Source organism: Oryzias melastigma, linkage group LG19 (assembly GCF_002922805.2).
Source record: "Oryzias melastigma strain HK-1 linkage group LG19, ASM292280v2, whole genome shotgun sequence".
Lineage (NCBI taxonomy): Eukaryota > Metazoa > Chordata > Actinopteri > Beloniformes > Adrianichthyidae > Oryzias > Oryzias melastigma.
The window spans coordinates 21918081-21937427 of NC_050530.1; the positions used below are offsets into that span (position 1 = coordinate 21918081).

Below are 19347 nucleotides of genomic sequence, written 5' to 3' on the forward strand. Positions count from 1 at the left end.
ATGTTAGGACTTTATCCATTAAGGTAGTTTTAAAGATCCACTGATAAAGATTGTGCTTTTGGTGTTTTTAACATGTTCTTGTAGGATTCATTTTCATAATGGCGGACAAATATAAAGAAAACTAGAAAAGTTGCATTACCTGCAATAGTGTGAATGCTTTTTCCTGAAAGTACTCGCTGAAGATGCTGGAAATGGTGACACAATTTACTTTAATTGCTGAAGGGGTTTGCTGAAAAGGCCAAAGCTATTTGAAAAATGTTAAATTTGGTAAAATACTGGAAATTTCATTAAAGAACTATGAAAGAGGGCTTAAGTCGACGTAATGTTCTGAAACATTGTAGTAAAATTCCTTAATACATGCCACTCTTGCAGAAATATTTAGCGTTTTGCTTAAATATGAGGTAAACCTCAAATTAGCCCCCCAAAAAACATGATTTCAAATTAGCCAAAATAGCTAGCTTGTTGCTCAGATACTAGCTAAACTCCAAATAGCCTAAAATTCCTCAGTAAACTAAATTAGTCAAAAATGTTAACCTGTTGCTAAAATATTAGTTAAACTCAAAATTAGCATAAAAAAACCTAAGTAGAGACCAAATTAGCCCAAAAAAAGATAGAACATTGCTTAAATACTAGCTGAACTCCAATATAGCCTAAAATTCCTGAGTAAACTAAATTAGTCAAAAACGTTAGCCTGTTAATATTAGGTAGACTGCAAATTATTTGAAAATGACTATAAAAATGAAAAGATATACCATAAATATATTTAAAGGCTTGTTGTTAATCTACTTAAAATGGTAAAATTTCAAGACTTTCTCATTCATTTCCTTTAGCACATATTTTACTCAATAATTAAAAAACCCTAAAGTTTATGAATATCAAAAATACAAGCAGTGATGTCCTGAACAAGCTGATTGTTTTGGTACCAAGATTGCTGAAATCACTGAAATATAGTGTGAATGCTTACTAAGCATTCAAACAATTAAGCTTAAATTTGCATTTCTGGCCATTTCTTTATTCAAATGAACCATTGCCGGTCCGTAGAAATGTCACAGTTTTTCAAAAATGTTGGCTAAAAACAACATAATTCTATTTAAAAGAACACTAGGAACTCTTTTACACTAGGTCTGACAACAATCGGAGCGGGTTTTGAAGGCCAGAATTACAAGCTAGTTCTATCAAAGGTTTTTTTCTGTCATCTTTTCATCTCCACAAAGCAACAGTTTCAGTCATGTGCAGTAGTGCACTAATTCCATAGATATTAGATAGTAGCTGGATGTTGGTTTCCTCGGCTGATCCAACTCAGCCTTCTCCATCTTATTTCTTCTTCCACTGGCAGATGGTTTGTTCTTGGTCAGAACTCTGTGTTACTGATGGTTTTTGGCCACTAGACCTTGAGGATTCTTCTCAGACCGGGACTGATGATTGTCGGTAGTCTCTTGATGATGTTGTTTTCCGTGTTTCTGTCATGATAATGGGCCGTGGCGTGGCAGACCCAGAAGCTGCAACCCAGAAGGATCACGGAAGTCAGTATGAGTTTTACTGTCCAGTGGATTTCTGAGGGCTTGACTGCGGAACAGAGCTTCTGAGGTAGCTGGAAGCAGGACCTCGTCTCAGGAAGATGAGGTAGATTGATGAACCAGGAGTGTGATAGGAGGAGCGGGATGAAGAACCCAGTGGTGAGTTGCATGAGTATGTGGCGTGGCCAGAGGCAGGGTTCATGAGTGGATCACAGCAGTGAGTGGAAGGTCAAACGAGTAACATGAACTTCATAAACTAGAAATAATTTTAATTCTAAATTCTAGTGGCCAAAGTACTGCACTGGAGAAGGTAACGAACTGGCGGGGAATACGGGAGATAGTAGTCCAACGTTATTTGGAGCTCACAGTCAACTGAGTCCAATCTGGAGTCCAATCAGGAGAGACCACAGGAACCTGTGACAGCTTAAAGTTATACCAAGACTCACTACCCTAAATATGCATCTTCATGAGATTGGCAAACATGAGAATGGGCATTGTGGATTTTGCAATCAGGCTGAAACAATTGAACATGTGGTGTTGGAATGTAGACAATACTAGGGCTGGGTTAATAAAATTGATTAATAGATTTTAAATGATTTAAGTTTAATAGATCAATAATCGATAAATAAAAGTATAAATCGATTTAACAAATAATGCTAAAGTCCGCAAGTTTGATGCTAACGTTTAATGGAATTTTCCATAGGACGGCTAATGCTAACACTCAGTCGACCTAAACATACATTGCTGACTAAATAAAAATCTTTATAAACTCACTGACATGAATTTTCTAAACTCTATTAAGGAAATATTTTTTTAAATAACCATTTGTGGTCTAAAACACTTTTTTTCCTCATACTCTCTTCTTTTTCTTCTGGAACAAGGTGTAGTGCTATAGCGCGATCGCCACCTAGTGTCCAAACTGAAACGTCCTCCAGGAGAAGCAGAACAATGTTTACATGTTAATGATCTGAACATTTTAGTTAGAACTTCTCCTTTAGATAATCCATGTAACACTGGATGATATTAACAATCTCATTATTTCACTGATACATTTACAGTATGGGAACTGGATCAGATTAATATAAATATATTCAAAATATATAGTAGATTATTAATGTATTTATAAATAAATGTGTATAAATGTGTAAACTCAAAATTTAATTGAATAAGCAAATCAATTTAGACTCTTGTGAATCAAATCATTACTGGAAATTATAATTGAAACTCAGCCCTAGACAATACAGTTTACATGGGACATCTTAAAAAACAAAGTGAAAAATTGGAAGTACAATCATATCATTTTAGCTAATAACAAAAGTTGTGAGTTTTTGATTCATTTTCTGAGAAGAACAAGAATAAGTAGCAGAATTTAGGTTAGTACATGCTTAAATTGGTTGGGTGGTGGTAGGTGGCAGTAATGCACCTTTTCTATTGTTTGCCTACCGCCAATTAAAGTAACAGAAGAAGAGGAACCATGACAGTTTCCACTCCATGCAGTAGACTTGATGTTTGAGGTGAACACGCCACTCTTGGTGCAGATCCTGATGTTCAATGCAGGTTTTTCGTTCATGTTTGTTCACCACCCTGCTTTGATACATAAAGGTCTCCACTTCTTCCAGGTTGTTGTTGCAAAGCTTCTCTGGCTCTGTGCCGTTAGCTGATCTTCAGGATCTTCTGGCGGTTGATGTGGAGGCCAATGTAAAAAAAAAATTGGAGAAAATAATGACTAAAAATAGCTGAAAAAATGTTAAATGACTCTCAAAAACCCAAAGGGGTGAGGTGTGTTCAGGTAACATTTAATTGACTTTGACGTTCACACCGTGTTTCCTGGGCAAAAGGTCAAATTCTTGAGCTCTGCACACATGCTGGTATCCGCTCAACAACAGAACTGTCATCTTATCCCCGCAGACAGTAAAAACCCGGAGTTTCCACTGTCAGTTTGATTAAAAACGTCAGCGATCTGTTGCTTCAATACCTGCAAGATAAATCCAGGTAAATTACCCTCTGCTTTGATTTTTCACTTCTGTTGCAAGGTAAACACATCATTTTGTGCATGATTGCCTCCCGCCTTCAGCCACGAGTCTTTAGTGAGTTGAGGGCTGACTGACACATTGACACATTCAGGGAGCATAGCAGAGGAATTAAGCCCTGTGGGAGGGGAAGGAGCACCTTATTGTGAGACTTCTCCACCAGAGACCTGCTTTCTTCCACATGAATACCAGTTGGCAGATTTTACAGGGGTTTTCACTGGTTACATCATTTCTTTTTTGGCTAAAGCACATTATAAATCAATGCCAACGGTGGTGGCTCAGTAGTGCAGGTTGAAGCAAAAAAGAAAAAAAAAATACACTGACTCTACATACAAACAAAAACAAGAAGCAATGAAAAATTGATAAACTTGTACAGGTTACACAAGGTAGAGCAAAAACTGCATTCTTTCCTTCAGGGAAGTCTGCACTGAACCCTCTAGTCAGGACGTAGAGCCCAGAAGATTGTCAAGAAACAGAAGAGATGATTCAATGAGTAGGATTGAATGATTTAATATGAAGTAACAATCCTAAGAGCTCCCATTGTCTGACATTTATTGGGGACTCACCAAAGCCAGGACATAGTATACGTTCTTATCCCTATCTCTGTGTAGGATATACAATTCCCAGCCCTTATATTTCCTGGGAACTACCAGCTCCCTTTGTTTTTAGGGAATTCAGCACTTTCTCTGGTGAATGGGCTAAACAGAACAGAAATTAACATGGATCTCAACATAATATAAAATAACCATGGTCTTAAAAAAAAATAAGAACAAACCCATTACAACACCTAGAAAAAAAAAACAGGTCTAATTTTTCAAAAGCACATTTTCACCTTTTAAATTAATGTATTTATAAATGTTTTATTTACTAAAAAATATTTAGTTTGCAAGCTAAATATTTAATTCAAGCTAAATACACAATTCTAAGCTGAACATTCAAGTTAGAATTAAGTATTTAGCTTCTATAGCTATATTTAGATCAGATCCAAATATTTATTTTTTAAACGTTTTTTAAAAGTCCATATTGAAAATGTTGATTAGAACTGAATATTTAGCTTTTAGACAAAATATTAAGTTTGAAGCTCAATATTTAGTTGAAACCTAAATATCTGGATCTAAGCAAGATATTTGGTTAAAATCTAAATATTTAGGTTTTAACTTCATATTTTGCTTTAACTGAATATTTAGCTCTAAACTGAATATTTAGCTTTTTTAAACTAGACTTTTATATTCAAGCTAAATTTTTATTAAGCAATTTAAACATTTAGCTCCAATTTAAATATTTATTTAACAAATAAATATGTAGTTACAAAACTATTTTTTTAAATAAATGTTTAGTTCAGATCTAAATATTTAATTTGCAAACTAAATGTTTATATTGATACAATTAAATATTTAGTTTGTAAGCTAAATATATGATTATAAATTAAATATTCAGATTATAATTAAATATTTAGTTTATTTAGTTAAATATTTAGTAAATATAACATTTATAAATACATTATCTTAAAAGGTGAAAATTCCATTTAAAAAATAGTATTTTTTTCCCCTGAAACAGGACAAATAATCAAAAATATTGGTGTTAAAATTTAACTGCAGATTTACAGATACTACCCCACAGTCATCTGCTCGCACCTGTACGCCATGATTTCATGCAACTTGGATCTTCTTGACAAATAGTTCAGAATACACTTACTGCATGCACACAATGGAACGTTCCATTTTCACATCGTTCTTAAAGTGGCCGCATGAGCCTCAAGAGAACTGCAAGACACACCTGCGCTCCCTTTACTTTTACCTGACTCTGCATGGGCTGGAACAATCCAAACACCCTCAGCACTCGTACAGGTCATGTGACTACGGCATAAGGACAACAGCCATGTCATCAATGTGAGGTCCCTCAGATGTCAACCTGGTCCAAAGCCTCCTGCCTATGGTCTGTAGCCTGTGATCTTACCGTCATCTGCCTTACCAGTCAAACTGAGGCGGTTCATTTCTGTGAGGTTGTTCACTCCCTCTGAACTCCCACACACAGGCAGAGCTCAGGTTTTTGAATGAACTCTTTGTGACTTGACTGTGGCTTTATTGGCACAAAGACTGACTGCTCCACGAGTCTTGTTTCATTCAGGACAATGATAACTCGGGTTTGGAAAGTCAAGTGTCTGTGCAGAAAGCTTTTTACTGGGCCACACTCCAGGAACAAGACAACAAAGTGTAGATTAACTGAGCCAGTTAGTTGACTTTTAGCAGGTTGTTCTAAACTTGTGTGAAACTCCAGCGGTCCCAGCCTAAGGACGGGACCTAAACATTATTTCTCCTCTGTCCCCTTGTGAAAAGCTCAGCTTGACTCTAGACGACTTACCAAACATGTGAACTATCTGCTGAAGGGTGAGGATCTTGGTTTGAGTGAGGGTAAACCAAAGTGCAAAAGGGAATTTTAAAGGGAGTAAGTTTACAAATGTAGTCCAGATAACAGACAGGGTTGTGTCAGGAAGGGAATCTGGTGTAAAACTTCTTCCAAACCAAATCACTGAAAGCTGGTTCTCTCTGGCGATCCCTGACGGAATATGGTTAACAACCTAAAGTTTACAAATCCTCTGATGTACTCAGAATATTTTTAAGCAGTTCGGTCTGCTTCAGTTTTTGGTTGTTTTCTCAGAGCACAGTGTATGACAGCAGATCAAACAGGACGAAGGTGTGTAATTTATTAGTATTGTTGTTTGAACAGAGCCTATGGGACAATCCTACAATTACAGCAGCCTTAAACTGTATTGTGGATTTTTTTTAGTTTTCCTTAACAACTTTTTACAACAATAGTCTGATATACTCATTCTCAACGGGGACTGTCACTTTCACCTTCCAAGTTTTCTCCAGTTCCTCTCGGAGTCCCTGGTATTTCTCCAGTTTCTCATGTTCCTTCTTCTTGATGTTACCATCGCTTGGTACTGCCACATCCACCACAACTGCTCTCCTGATTTGTTCTTTATCCACCACTATCCATCCACCGTTCATCCCCCCTGCTGTTCTGCATATGTTTGAACCCCTTTCTCCAAATATTCAACAAGACTGGCTATGGATACCACTTTATGGATTCAACTCAGAAATGTGGCCACCACCAGTCACCTCCTCTACATGGATGACATCAAGCTGTATGCTAAGAGTGAGCCGGACATTGACTCCCTGACCCACACCACCAGGATCTACAGTCCTGACATTGGGATGTCATTCGGGCTTGAGAAATGCAGTCAGATGGTGACAAAGAGAGGCAAGGTAGTCCACACTGAAAGGGTCTCATTCCCAAAAGGAACAATAGCAGACATTGAAGACAGTTATAAGTACCTTGGAATTCCACAGACAAATGGCAACCTGGAACAGGCAGCAAGGGAAGCTGCAACAGTCAAATACCTCCAACGAGTAAGGAAAGTCCTGAGAAGCCAGCTCAATGGCAAGAACAAGACCTGGGCAAAAAACAGTTATGCACTGCCAGTCATCAGATACCCTGCAGGAATAAGAAGATGGACAAAGGAAGAAATACAGAATACGGATGTTAAGACTTGAAAGCTCCTCACCATGCATGGAGGATTCCATCCCAAATCCAACACCCTGAGACTGTATACTAGCCTCAAGGAAGGAGGCCGAGGACTAGTGAGCGTGGAAGCCACTATCCAGGATGAAACATCCAAGATGCATGAATACATGAAGGCGTTCATGTCCTGCGTCTGTGGACTGACCTCTGCGTCGCTGCGAATCCTTTTTGTTTGGTTCAAATTTTGACGGACGCCACAACTGATCGTCATCCCTTTCTGTGAAGTTGGGGCTATTCACGACTTAAACTGGAAACCAATTTAAAGTGCATCCGGTATATTTTCAAAATAAAACGAACTTTCCGCTGAACTCGCCGGTTTCAGCGTGTCGTAAACATTACGTAATTTTCGGGTTACTCAAAGTGTGTTGCAGCACAGCGATGTCAGTCATAACCATGGACGACGAGAAGCTGATCATAGAGATCCAGCACTACTCTGTCTGGGCTGAGCTTTCACAGGCTGTGGATGGAGCAGCAGCCAGTGTAAGTCATCGGCTGTAGCTAGTCCACTCCCGCGACGCAACAAAGCCTTGACGCTAGGGGTGTAAGCGAGGGGTAAGCCCCTGCATGGGATGTACCACCGGGTACATGAGGGCTGGCCTGCAGGACAGCACAGAAGCTCTGATCCTGGCAGCACAGGAACAAGGCATGAACACCAGAGAGATAGAGGCTCAGATCTACCACACCAGACAAGACCCAAGGTGTAGGCTGTGCAAAGAGGAAACAATCCAGCACATAACTGCAGGGTGTAAGATGCTGGCTGGGAAAGCATACATGGAGCACCACAACCAAGTCAAAATGGGGAACACCTCCGAAAGTGGTAGAGAATGAGAGAGCAAAGATCCTGTGGGACTTCCAGATACAGACAGACAGGATGTCAATGGAGAACCAACCAGACGTTGTAGTGGTGGATAAAGAACAGAGGAAAGCCGTTGTGGTGGATGTGGCAGTACCAAGCGATGGTAACATCAAGAAGAAGGAACATGAGAAACTGGAGAAATACCAGATATGAAAATGGGACGTACTATCGTTGTGCATGTGGTAAGTGTATCATGAAACCTTTGTAAGGATAGTAATGTAAGTTACACACACCTACGACAAGTGGTAGTACTGTTGTATGGTGTCCTTAAGCCGCACTCTAGTCATTAGAAAGGTGCAAGTACTGGTCTCTTATTGACCTCATGCAAATGCTGCACAAACAAAGTGATCTATGACTTATATTTTGTATGATCACCTGTGCGCCCTGCACAGGTTTGACCACTTTGCATCCCCAGACAGCCTGTTAAGTTGAGGTCCTTCTATGTCCAGTGTTGGTTCGTTTTGTATGCTCTTCCTGAGGTTTTTTCAGTTCAGCTTGCCACCTTGTTTTTGCCCGTTTTCCTGTGATGAGGTTTTACTAAATCATGAGTCTTCTAACGTGTTTCTAAGCTTCCCCGCATTTGGGTCCTCAGCGACCATCCTGTGACAAAAGTAATCAGATACACATTGGATGTAATTAAAGAAGTTTTAATGAAGTGTGTGCTAAATTACTGTATTGACCACCAAAAAAACCTCTCTGTGTCAATATAGAGGAAATTGAAATGTGTCATTGAATGTATTAGAATTAAAGGTTGTATCATTTTGTTGTTCATCATTTAATCTTTTGTCAAAGTGTTCCCTGTGCTGTTTTATTTATTGTTGTGCTGTTTTTAGACTAAACCCAAAAACCTGGTTCAATTTCTTGGACATAGTATCTGCAGAGCGGCAGGAGCTCATCACAAATTTGCCTCTGACTGATGAGTAAGCCAGTCCTTATTTCCCATCATCCTTTCATCCACACTCTCTTCTGGTATCTTACAACCCCTCATAGCCCCAAGGAGACATTAAGAAAAATGGGAACCAATATAAGAGTTATCCTGTGGGGTCAAATCAGGATCAGGATATGCTTAAAGCGAATGAAAACAAGATTGTACATTTGAAAAAAAAAAAAAAAAAAAACATTTTTAAACTCAAAAATACATATTGAAAACTTGAAGGAATTATTAAAAAAATAAAATTTAACATTTAAAAAAATATATATTAAAAAACAAAAACTTGAATAAAAAAATTACAAAAAAATGTTTAACTCTCCATTTTTTTTGTTACTCATTCTTTGCTCTCAGTTCTCTGCTTTTCTAGTTTTTGATTTTTCGCGTCTGAGCTGATCCTAATTTTACATGGGGGCGGGGCTTTGAGCTCATTGGCTACTGGAAAATGCATCCCAAGATTCCCAAAGAGGTAACGGTGATGTGACGTCTTTTAAGCCACAAAAATTTGAACAAAAAAATACTCAGAAAAGCAGTTTTTTTTCTTAATTTTCTTTGTCAATGTCCTCCAACGTTAGAAAAATGCTAGAAGAACCGGTTAAAAACACAGTTTCATTGGAGGGTCTTTCTTCTCCATTTGCTTTGATAGGTGAGTAGAGTCAGAATGCGTTCAGGCTCGTTCATGTTCTCTCTTTTCGCCGCTCCCTCCCTCCTCGGGGTCAGGTATCACAACACTCTGTCCTACACACTCCCCCAGCCTGAAGAGCACACACTCTCGCACACGCCTCACTTCCTCCCCCGAGCTTTCTGGGTGAAGACAGCATGGGAGGCTGCGGGCCGTGAAGATGGAAAAGAGAGTGTGTGTGATCCAGACTGACTTTCGCCAGTACCGACCCACCGTCGCCGCACACAGAACCACCCTGGTAGGAAGCCTGCTGCTCCTTCCTTTACACTTTCTCCTCTTCAATGCTTCTGCTCTTTTTCCTTTCATTCCATTGGAATTCTCTGGAGTGTCTTTGCAAGCGTGTCTGCAGACTCACACCTTCCATCAAGTCTTTGTGACAGCAGGGGGTGTCAGAGAGCAGGACCTTTCCTGGTTTCTGTGTTTCAGGTGCAAATGTAAATATGTGGTACTCCAGTCATGTTTGAATGTGTTTCAGTCACCTGGTTATGATGGAAAGACAAGAAGATTTTGACTGTTACTTCTTCAGATTCACAGATTCTTACTTTGTACTGGATTTTTTGAGACAATATAGCATCTCCGAGTGGGCTTAGAGACAAGATTTTCTCCACAACAGAGCAGAAATTATGGCTTTTAGTGAATAGAACACGGTATTTTAAAGAGGTTTTTAATTAATCCTGGTAATTCTTGGAATTCTACATTAAGTTGGGGGCACAAACTTTTTTTAAGGGTTCAAATGTCTAAAATAGATGTAATTCTTTAAATTTGGTTATCTGAAGTAAAACATGTTTTACTTTTACAAGGCTACACACAACAATTACATTTAAAGACAATTTCTAATGAGAGGATACTTCTCTGACCTCTCAGTTTCAGAATTGTTCTTCACAGACCCCCAATTAAAGTCTTACTGGCCTTAAAGCAAAAGTGTCAAACTCAATCACACAAGGGGCCAAAATCCAAAACACATCTTAGGTCATGGACTGAACAGGATAAACGTTTATTGAACACTCCAAAACTACATTTTTAAAACTTTAAAACAGTCACTTTTTAACATAATTATGAAGTAGATTACCTGCAATAATGCTAGTGTGAACGCTGTAAGCTGAGTTTGGCCGCTGAAGATGCTAGTGCTGATAACGCTTTAGAAGAGTTACTACTGAAGATGAAGATCAGGATGGTGATGATGAATAAGGGTTGGATTAGCTGAAGTCAGGAACAGCTTCCAGAGATATGCAGGCAGAAAGATAGCAGCCAGAAAAAGACAGAGCAAAGACAACTATGTGGTTTAGAACGTCATAAACAAAGCCATAAAAAAGTCAATGTGTTGTTAATATCTGCATCCATTGTGCAACAGCATCAGTTTACTGCCAAAGAAATCACGCAAATGTGTTCGCACAGAAAGTAGTTAATAATCCGATTCACTGACCTAAAATGGATCCAGGACGTCTTTATCCAAAACTTCAGCCAGTGTGACTCAGAGATAAATACCTGGTGGTACAGGTGAAGTTTTTTAGATTCCTTGTATTTCTTCAAGAAAATCAAGCGTAAACTAAATATGTGTACAAAAAAAACATAAGAATGGATGTCAAATCCATTCTTATTTTGGTTTGATAAAGTTCAGCCCACTGTTGTTTTTCCACTTCAAAATAATTTCTACCACACTGTATGGTCACATGACTTTGATCAATCCACAGTGTTTCCACACATTGGACTGGAATGATGGTTGATCAGTTTTTTTGCTCCATCACACGTCTGTTGTCCGCCGTGTCGTTTTTACATTATATTAAAATTAACCAACCGTCCCTCAATCCTGACGGTATTTTCCAAGATGGATTATAGATTTATGTCATTTTGAAACCACTTTGAATGGAATAGGTTGGTTTGACACCTAAATAACACCCGCTCTCTGACGTAACTCTTCAACCATTAAACCGATCAACATCTGATTCTGATGTGGAGAAAATTGGATTAGTACCAACGTTGCATTTCACCGCAAGGCTGCTTTTCTCTGCTTCAGAATCCAGTGGAATTACGTCCGTTGTGTAATCCATAAACACTGGAGCTAAAACTCTCGTCTTGAAGGGTAAATGTGCTTTGACAAAGAAGAACAAAGTTGTTAGTTTGTGCATTTCTGTTGCAGCTTAGGTCTACAGATGTTAATTTTTCTATATAACCATAAAATTCTTAACATAATTGAAATCAACTTTTGACTTACAGTTAAATATATTTAACAAGGAAGTTTCAAATAGTTTGGAAATAACTCAGATGTCTACCGTAGGTCAGCAAACAGTAAAGAACAGTGACATGTCCATGATTATTAATACTTTTCTTAATAAAACAATACCAAAATATATATTAACTGTTGCAGCAACCCTGCATTTCATTTATATTCCACCCAGCTGTCTCTGGTATTTTTGGCTATCATGTTATTGCTGAGAATCTTTATTTTCTTTATTATGATGCTAGTTAATGCTATTTACTTCAGCTTTGCTGGTCCAGTGGCTAAAAAACCCCTACAAAGCATCATACTCCCACCCCCGTGCCTGACAGTAATCGAGCCAACATGTTATTTAGCTATAACTGATAATCACTGGTTCAGTTTTCAGGGCGGAACTAGTCATCTACGATAATCAATAGTTATGCTAGTCTGTAACTAACTAAACTAACAAGTGCTTGTTAACGTGAAAGTTTTACTTTTACTTGTTAGCGTCTGACCTCATGTTTTTCACACTTTCACTGAGAAAAATAGGATTTCAGTTCTTTATGAACTTCATGAGAATCATTTCTGTTCATTTTTTTCTCCTGTATAGTACTAAAATTAAAGGCATCCCAATGATCTATGAATAATACCATGTTTTGGTTTCCTCACTTCAGGGTAGCTAAAGTCCATCAGGCCTGTAATCCTCCATCACTGTCACTTAACTCTCAGTTATTTCATCCAAAAGGACAATAATAACTGTCAATAAAGACAACACAGAACCCTTTCTCCATAAGATCAGTGTATAATGCCAACAGCAGTCTCAGCAGGATGATTATATGACAACAGTAGAGCCACAGACATGGTTAATGAGCAGGTATGACTGCAGCTGACCTGTGATCACCTGAGCACATGAGTGTAAGTGAACTATGAGAGGCTTCAGTGATCAAAGGCAGCCAGCGCCTCCCGGAGCGACCTGGATCCAGAGTTCAGCCAGAGGTCAGACTTCATCCTGCACTCCATTCATCTGCAGGAGGGGTGCAAAGGAGGGGCTTCTCCATAGAAGTGCATTACAGGAGGGGGGAACAGGGTATTCAGCAGGATTAAACTCATCTGGAGAACTGCAGGGTTGACCAGCTAGACTTAGGGAGCTAATTCGATTCATTTTACATATAAAAACATGTAGTGCATCGCGAAAAAGTTCAATATTTTTAATCAGTTAATTGAAAAAGTTAAATTTCATTTGGATACTTTAGACATCAACTGATTTTTTTTTTATTAAGTAGGACATTTTTTTTGTCTTTCAGGGTCTAAAAACTCAGTACCTGAGATATTTGAGATATTCTAAAACAATTCAATGTTAGAATTTCATAATGGACTGACCAGCCAATGAACCTGAAATGTCTCTTTGTCCTCCTCACAGCAGTGATTGACAGCTGTATTCACTAGTGTGTGGGGAAGCTAACAGTTTGATTTAGCTTTTTCACATATTCAAAAATGCCACAAAACCCCAAATCTGTGTGTGGCGCACCCCACAGTCCAGTACTGGGACCATTTTCACTATAGTAATTGTCCCTTTCTGAACGTTTTTCGGCATGTAAAAGCTCAGTCACACTTTCAGCAATTTCAACAGTATTGATATCAAAAGAACATTACTGCTTGTACTTTTTGTATTCATAAACTTTATAGTTTTTGTAATATCAAGCAAAATTTACCCATAGAAAATGAATGAAAACTTTGTGCACTTTGAAACTTGTGAACTTCCACATACTTTTAGTTATAGACAGCATTCAGACTTTTAAATGTTCAGTTACTACTGGGTTTTAGCGTAATTTAGAATTTAACTTTTAATTTAGCAACATGCTAGTGTCAGGCTTTGGTGTGCGGAGACAATCGCAGGACAGCTGTCAGCTCCAAAAAAAAAAAGTGTCTTTAATAACATAAAAATCCAAAAACTAAGGAAGGCCAAAGTCCAAAAATCAAAACCATACACAACCTGAAATGGCAGACAAGATTTGGTGCATGAAGTGACAAGACAAACCAGCAAGGAAGTGAGGAGAGGAACCCATTATGTACAGGAAGGGGAGTGAAAAAACAAAAATACAGAGGTGTAAACCATCAGGGTGGAGTGGCAATCAGACAGTTAGCTGTTTTTTGGCTAATTTAGATAGCATTTTTCCAGTTTTAGGCTAATTTGGAGTTTTAGCATTATGCTAGCTGTTTTGTCAAAATTTGACTTTAAGTTCTTTGGGCAACTTTAGCTAATATTTTAGCATTATGCTAGCTGTTTTTTCAAGCTATCAGCTTCAGCGTTTCAGCTAGCTTGAGCATTTTTAGCTATTAACTCTTCAGCGGCCACATTCATGTTACAGCACTCACACTTGCATTATCGCAGGTAATGCTATAAATCTGTTGTATTTATCGTTGACATTCACGAGATAACTTACATCCTGTGGAGATATATAACTATTTCTAAAACAAATACCTTTTTTTATTTTCTTCAAAACCTTTCTTTGGAACAATTTAAAAGACAAAATGTCAATTTAATGCCCTTTCCAACATTAAAATAAAATAATAAATACTAAAGTGTCTTTACAATAATTACATACATTTTAAGGTAACAAATAAACAAAGCTCCAGGTAAGAACCAAAATAAAGAGTATATTAAATGGTTTTCTCACTTCAAAGAGCAATAAACGTAGAAATAAAAAATTCCCAATACTGCATTTTAAAGAATTTTACATTTGATGTCAAATCATTTATTATTGTTGAGGCACTACATACACACCTGCTGGATCAATAACGCTGCTAGACATCTCATTTGGATGGTCAGATGCTGCACAGCTCTCCACCAGAATGTGTTGTAGCGCGGTGTTTGGACAGGCTACTGCTGTTAGCGTGCTTACTATTTATTACATTAGAGACAGCGTGCTGTCTGTGTCTACTATAGAAAAACATAGACACATTTTTGCTTGCAGCCGCTCTGCCATCCGCGTGCGTTTTGTCAGCGGAGTATGTGGTGAGAGTGCGAGGAGCCCCGCCCCTCTCCGCTGCATGTGGAAAAGCAGACAATAAAGTGCACTCTGTGTTCCCGCTGTACCTGTGCTATTATAATTTTTGGGCATTTAGGCTAAAAACTTATCGGCCGGTAAACATTGATGATGGTTTCACGACGGCATCCTTACATTTCACTGTCATGCTCACGTGATGCGCCCCCTGGTGGACTTTTTTGGTATTATTTTAGGAAACCCATTCAAGGACAGAGAGGACCGGTAATCGTTCAGGAGTTGAAATATCGCGATAGTTCGCCATACCGACATTTCGTCCCACCTTAATGTAAATGCATATATATATATACACTGCTCACAAAAATTAAAGGAACACTTTCTTTTATTGGGCCTGGCATAAATTGAATTAAACCTGTCTGATAATCTTCTGGTTGGTTAAGCAGCTGAGGGCCTCGTTAATCAATTTCAGCTGTATTGGTGTTCATGAATTAACAACAGGTGCACTTCAGTGGCAACAATTAGAAACCCTCCAAACAGGACTGGTGTTACATGTGGAGGTCATTTCAAGTTTCTCCCTCTTGATCTTTTTTGGCTGGTTTTCCACTCGTGCTGATTTTGTCTTGATAATTATCTCTACTGGCAGTATGAGGCGATTCTTTAACCCTACAGAAGTTGAACAGGTTGTCCAACTTCTCCAGGATGGCACATGCACACGTGCTGCAGCAAGAAGGTTTAATGTGCCTCCCAGCACAATCTCCAGAACATGGAGGAGATTTTAGGAGACTGATGGTTATTCTGGGAGAGCTGGACAGGGCCGTAGAAGGTCCTCAACCCCTCAGGACCGATACCTGGTCCTTTGTGGAAGTAGGAACAGGCTGAGCACTGCTCGTGCCCTACAGAATGACCTCCAGAGGGCCACTGGTGTGAATGTCTCCACCCAAACAATCAGGAACAGACTTCATGAAGGTGGCCTGAGGGCCCCACGTCCTGTAGTGGGCCCTGTGCTCACTGCCCAGCACCGTGGAGCTCCACTGGCATTTGCTCAAGAACACCAGAATTGGCAAGTCCACCACTGGCGCCCTGTACTTTTGACAGACGAGAGCAGGTTCACCCTGAGCACCTGTGATAGACGTGAAAGAGTCTTGAGAAGACGAGGAGAACGTTATACTGCCTACAACGTGGTTCAACATGACAGGTTTGGTGGTGGGTCAGTGATGGTCTGGGGAGGCATATCTATGGAGGGACGCACAGACCTCTACTGCCTAGGAAATGGTGCTCTGACTGCCATAAGGTATCCAGATGAAATCCTTGAACCCATTGTCAGACCCTACGCTGGTGCAGTAGGTCCTGGTTTCCTCCTAATCCACGACAATGCCCGGCCTCACGTGGCAAGAGTATGCAGGCAGTACCTGGAGGATGAAGGAATTGAAACAATTGAATGGCCTTCACCATCCCCTGACTTAAACCCAATAGAACATCTCTGGGACATTATGTTTGGGTCCATTAGGCGCCGCCAGGTTGCTCCTCAGACTGTACAACAGCTCAGGGATGCCCTCACACAGATCTGGGAGGAAATGCCACAAGACACCATCCGTCGTCTCATTAGGAGCATGCCGCCACGTTGTCAACCATGAATACAAGCTGGTGGGGGCCACACAAGATACTGAAAAGCATTTTGAGTTGTAGAAATGAAGTTTTGGAAAAATGGACTAGCCTGCTACATCTTAATTTCACTCTGATTTTATGGTGTCTACACAATTGAGCCTCTGTAGGCTGAAAACTTTTATTTCCATTAAAAGACTTGGCATCCTTTTGTTCCTAAGACACTGTCCTGTGGTTATTTGTATAGATATCCAACTTCAGATTAGATCTGATGTATCTAATGTGTTTCTTTAAAGTGCTCCTTTAATTTTTGTGAGCAGTGTGTGTATATATATATGTTCATAGCAGTTAATGCCAAGTTTTTTTCTGTTGTAAGTCTCTAACCTCCCATTGTGAGCTGTCAATTTCAAAGAAGAGATCATAGAATTACACATAATTTCCCCTCAGCTTTGGTCCTCTTGGGAATAGTAGGATTTTGATGATCCTGTTGGGTTTCCTCGTTAAAGAAATGGCTCTTACAGTTGAACAGTGGCTAACCTTCATTAGCCGAGACTGGAACAGCAGCATCTCATGTGGGTTCAAGTCAAAACATGAAGCCTTTACTTAACCAGCATTCATCATGAGGATTGTACTGCAACAAAGACAGCATTTACTGTGCGCTTTGTTAACACCAGCAGTGGCTTTACAGGTGGGCCACCATGACTGCACAGAAGGTGAAGCACCCATGTGTCACATTCATCTCCCTGCATGCTGGGTGTGTCTGTAAATCCGGTGCTGACGGCTGAATGTAAAATGTTTTCAAATCCACTGCAGGCAGAGGAAGTTCAAGGGTGTCCGGTGGCTAATCCTGGTGACACACACGTCTTAAATCTTATTTAGACAGCGCAGCAATTACTACGGTGCACTTCAGAAAGCACGTCTTCCAGCTGGTGGACGGGCGTCAGGTTGTCAGAGTGCAGCAAATGATCGGCCTGTTTCCAGAGCTCAGCTAGCAGCAGGTTCCTTCAGTTTTCCCATTCAGATCCTCCAGAAGGAAATCTTCCTCTCTTCTTTTACAGAGCCTTCATTTTTCCTTCCTTTTGGAAGTTATGAAAATGAAGTATATCCCAGTATATTGAGGAGAACTCTACCAATCGGTTTATAACTTTTTTTCCCCTTCACAGTAGACATTACTTCTTTTTTAGCTCAATTTTGGTGCAGAGCCAAGAAGAGGTTTCTTTGTTAACACCAGAAGATTTCTATCAAGTCTGAATTTGAGTTTACAACTGCATACATCTATTTAAAAACTTCTGATTTGGTCAGTCTGACAGTCCAAATGTAATATTACATACTCACCGAGCATGTCAAGCATTCAAGAGCCTGCTGAAGGGGGGTTTTAGCGTATGGAGTTCTGCTACCCAATAGCACATGTACTCACAGTTGAAAGAAGCTTGAAGTGAAATATCAAAGCAATGTAAATCTGGGGAATCTTGCTTCATTTTTTTCCCCCACAGCTCCATTCCGACATATGAAAAACTTGGTGTCATATAACCCCACAATTATTCATTTCTCCTCCATGAACAGTTTTCAAACAGTTGGCACTTGTGTGAATTTAGAGGGATGTCCCCCATACCGAACTCCAGAGTCCCTGATTGGTCAAAGTTTAACTGGTTTAACTTTTAACTTACGTTCAATAGCCACACGTTACATGCTACTCCTCAACGCGAGAGTTATGACAGCAGAAGCCCGAAATTTATATGTGTCTAGATAGACTTTTTAGTGGGGGTGGAAGTTAGTTTTGAAGTATTTAAAAAAGCTGAAAACTTCACGTGGATGGATTCAGGTCAATCAGGAAGTTAGGATATTTTTTATTTTTTACATGATAATGTTCACCATAATCAGTGGTGAAATCTTTCTCGTGTGTCCTGTACGAGTTTCAGCAAAAAAACAGACTTTAGAAGAGACCTTCCATAGCACTAAAAGACCAACTCCAATTAAAGTAATCTTTTTAATATGTTCTTGTAGCCTTTTCTCATGATAAAGAACGTAAATAAAATAATTTAAGATTAAAACTGCGTTTTTTAGTATTTCTTATTCAAACCGTGATGGATCAGAAAACCGGATGCTAGAAAAAGCTCAGAGTAATGACACAGATACTGAAATGGGCGTCCCAAAGTCTCTGTTTTCTTGCGTGTACCCTGGCCTGCTCACGCACGTATGTGAGAAATGACGAGCCTCCAAGCTCATGTGCTCGTCCGAGCTGACCTCTGGCTCCAGACTGTATGGCTGGATTGATCTAATATTGCTCGTTGGTATTTTTGTGCTGCTAATGCCAGTTTGAGGCTATAAGCTTGCCTGTGAGCCATAGACTTATAAGAACTGGACATAACAAGTGTTAGGATGACGTCATAAAAAGGACGGCAGCCAAGGGCAACGGCAGGCGGAGCTTCAAGAATCGAGTCGTTTTACTTCCGGGTAGGAAAAAACTCACGAAAAATAATAAAAATGTCCTAAATTATTTGTTTTTTAGTGTTCTAAAGTTAATATATGATCATATGGATATAGTTCACTCTGAAATGCTTAAGAAAATCATGGTAAGGCCCCTTTAAAAAGTGACAAAGGGTTTTTGCCTTTCTTTTTTTGATGCATGTCAAACCCCTCCTTGATGCTGAAATGTGTCCATAAGGCTGTGTTCACACCAAACATGAGTCACACGGCAGAGGCGTCCAGTTTCAATGTTAAGTCAATGTAAAGACGCTGTCAACGGTCCTGCGGTGCGTTGTGTGCGTCAGGAACAGCAGTCTGGTGGTTTTCGGATGAAGCGATGAGAAGAATTCTGGTGCACATCGGAGATTTTCCTCAATGTTGACTCCATGTTATCAACAAACCAAGGCCAAAGCTGAGCTCCTGATTGGTTCATGCAACGCAACACGAATTATTCGCCAAAGTTTAAATTGTTTATCGCA

The 19347-nt window shown here is 39.4% G+C and overlaps 1 protein-coding gene across 1 annotated transcript in view; it reads left to right on the forward strand.

Annotated features, from left to right (window-relative positions):
• The first annotated feature begins 9331 nt into the window (after positions 1–9331).
• LOC112154441 (myosin-16) overlaps positions 9332–19347 on the forward strand; it is a 61007-nt gene continuing 50991 nt past the window's right edge. The window contains exon 1 of the mRNA XM_024285373.2: positions 9332–9836. Within this exon, the coding sequence (XP_024141141.1) occupies positions 9759–9836 (78 nt within the window). The 5' untranslated portion in view covers positions 9332–9758. The remainder of the gene's footprint in view (positions 9837–19347) is intronic.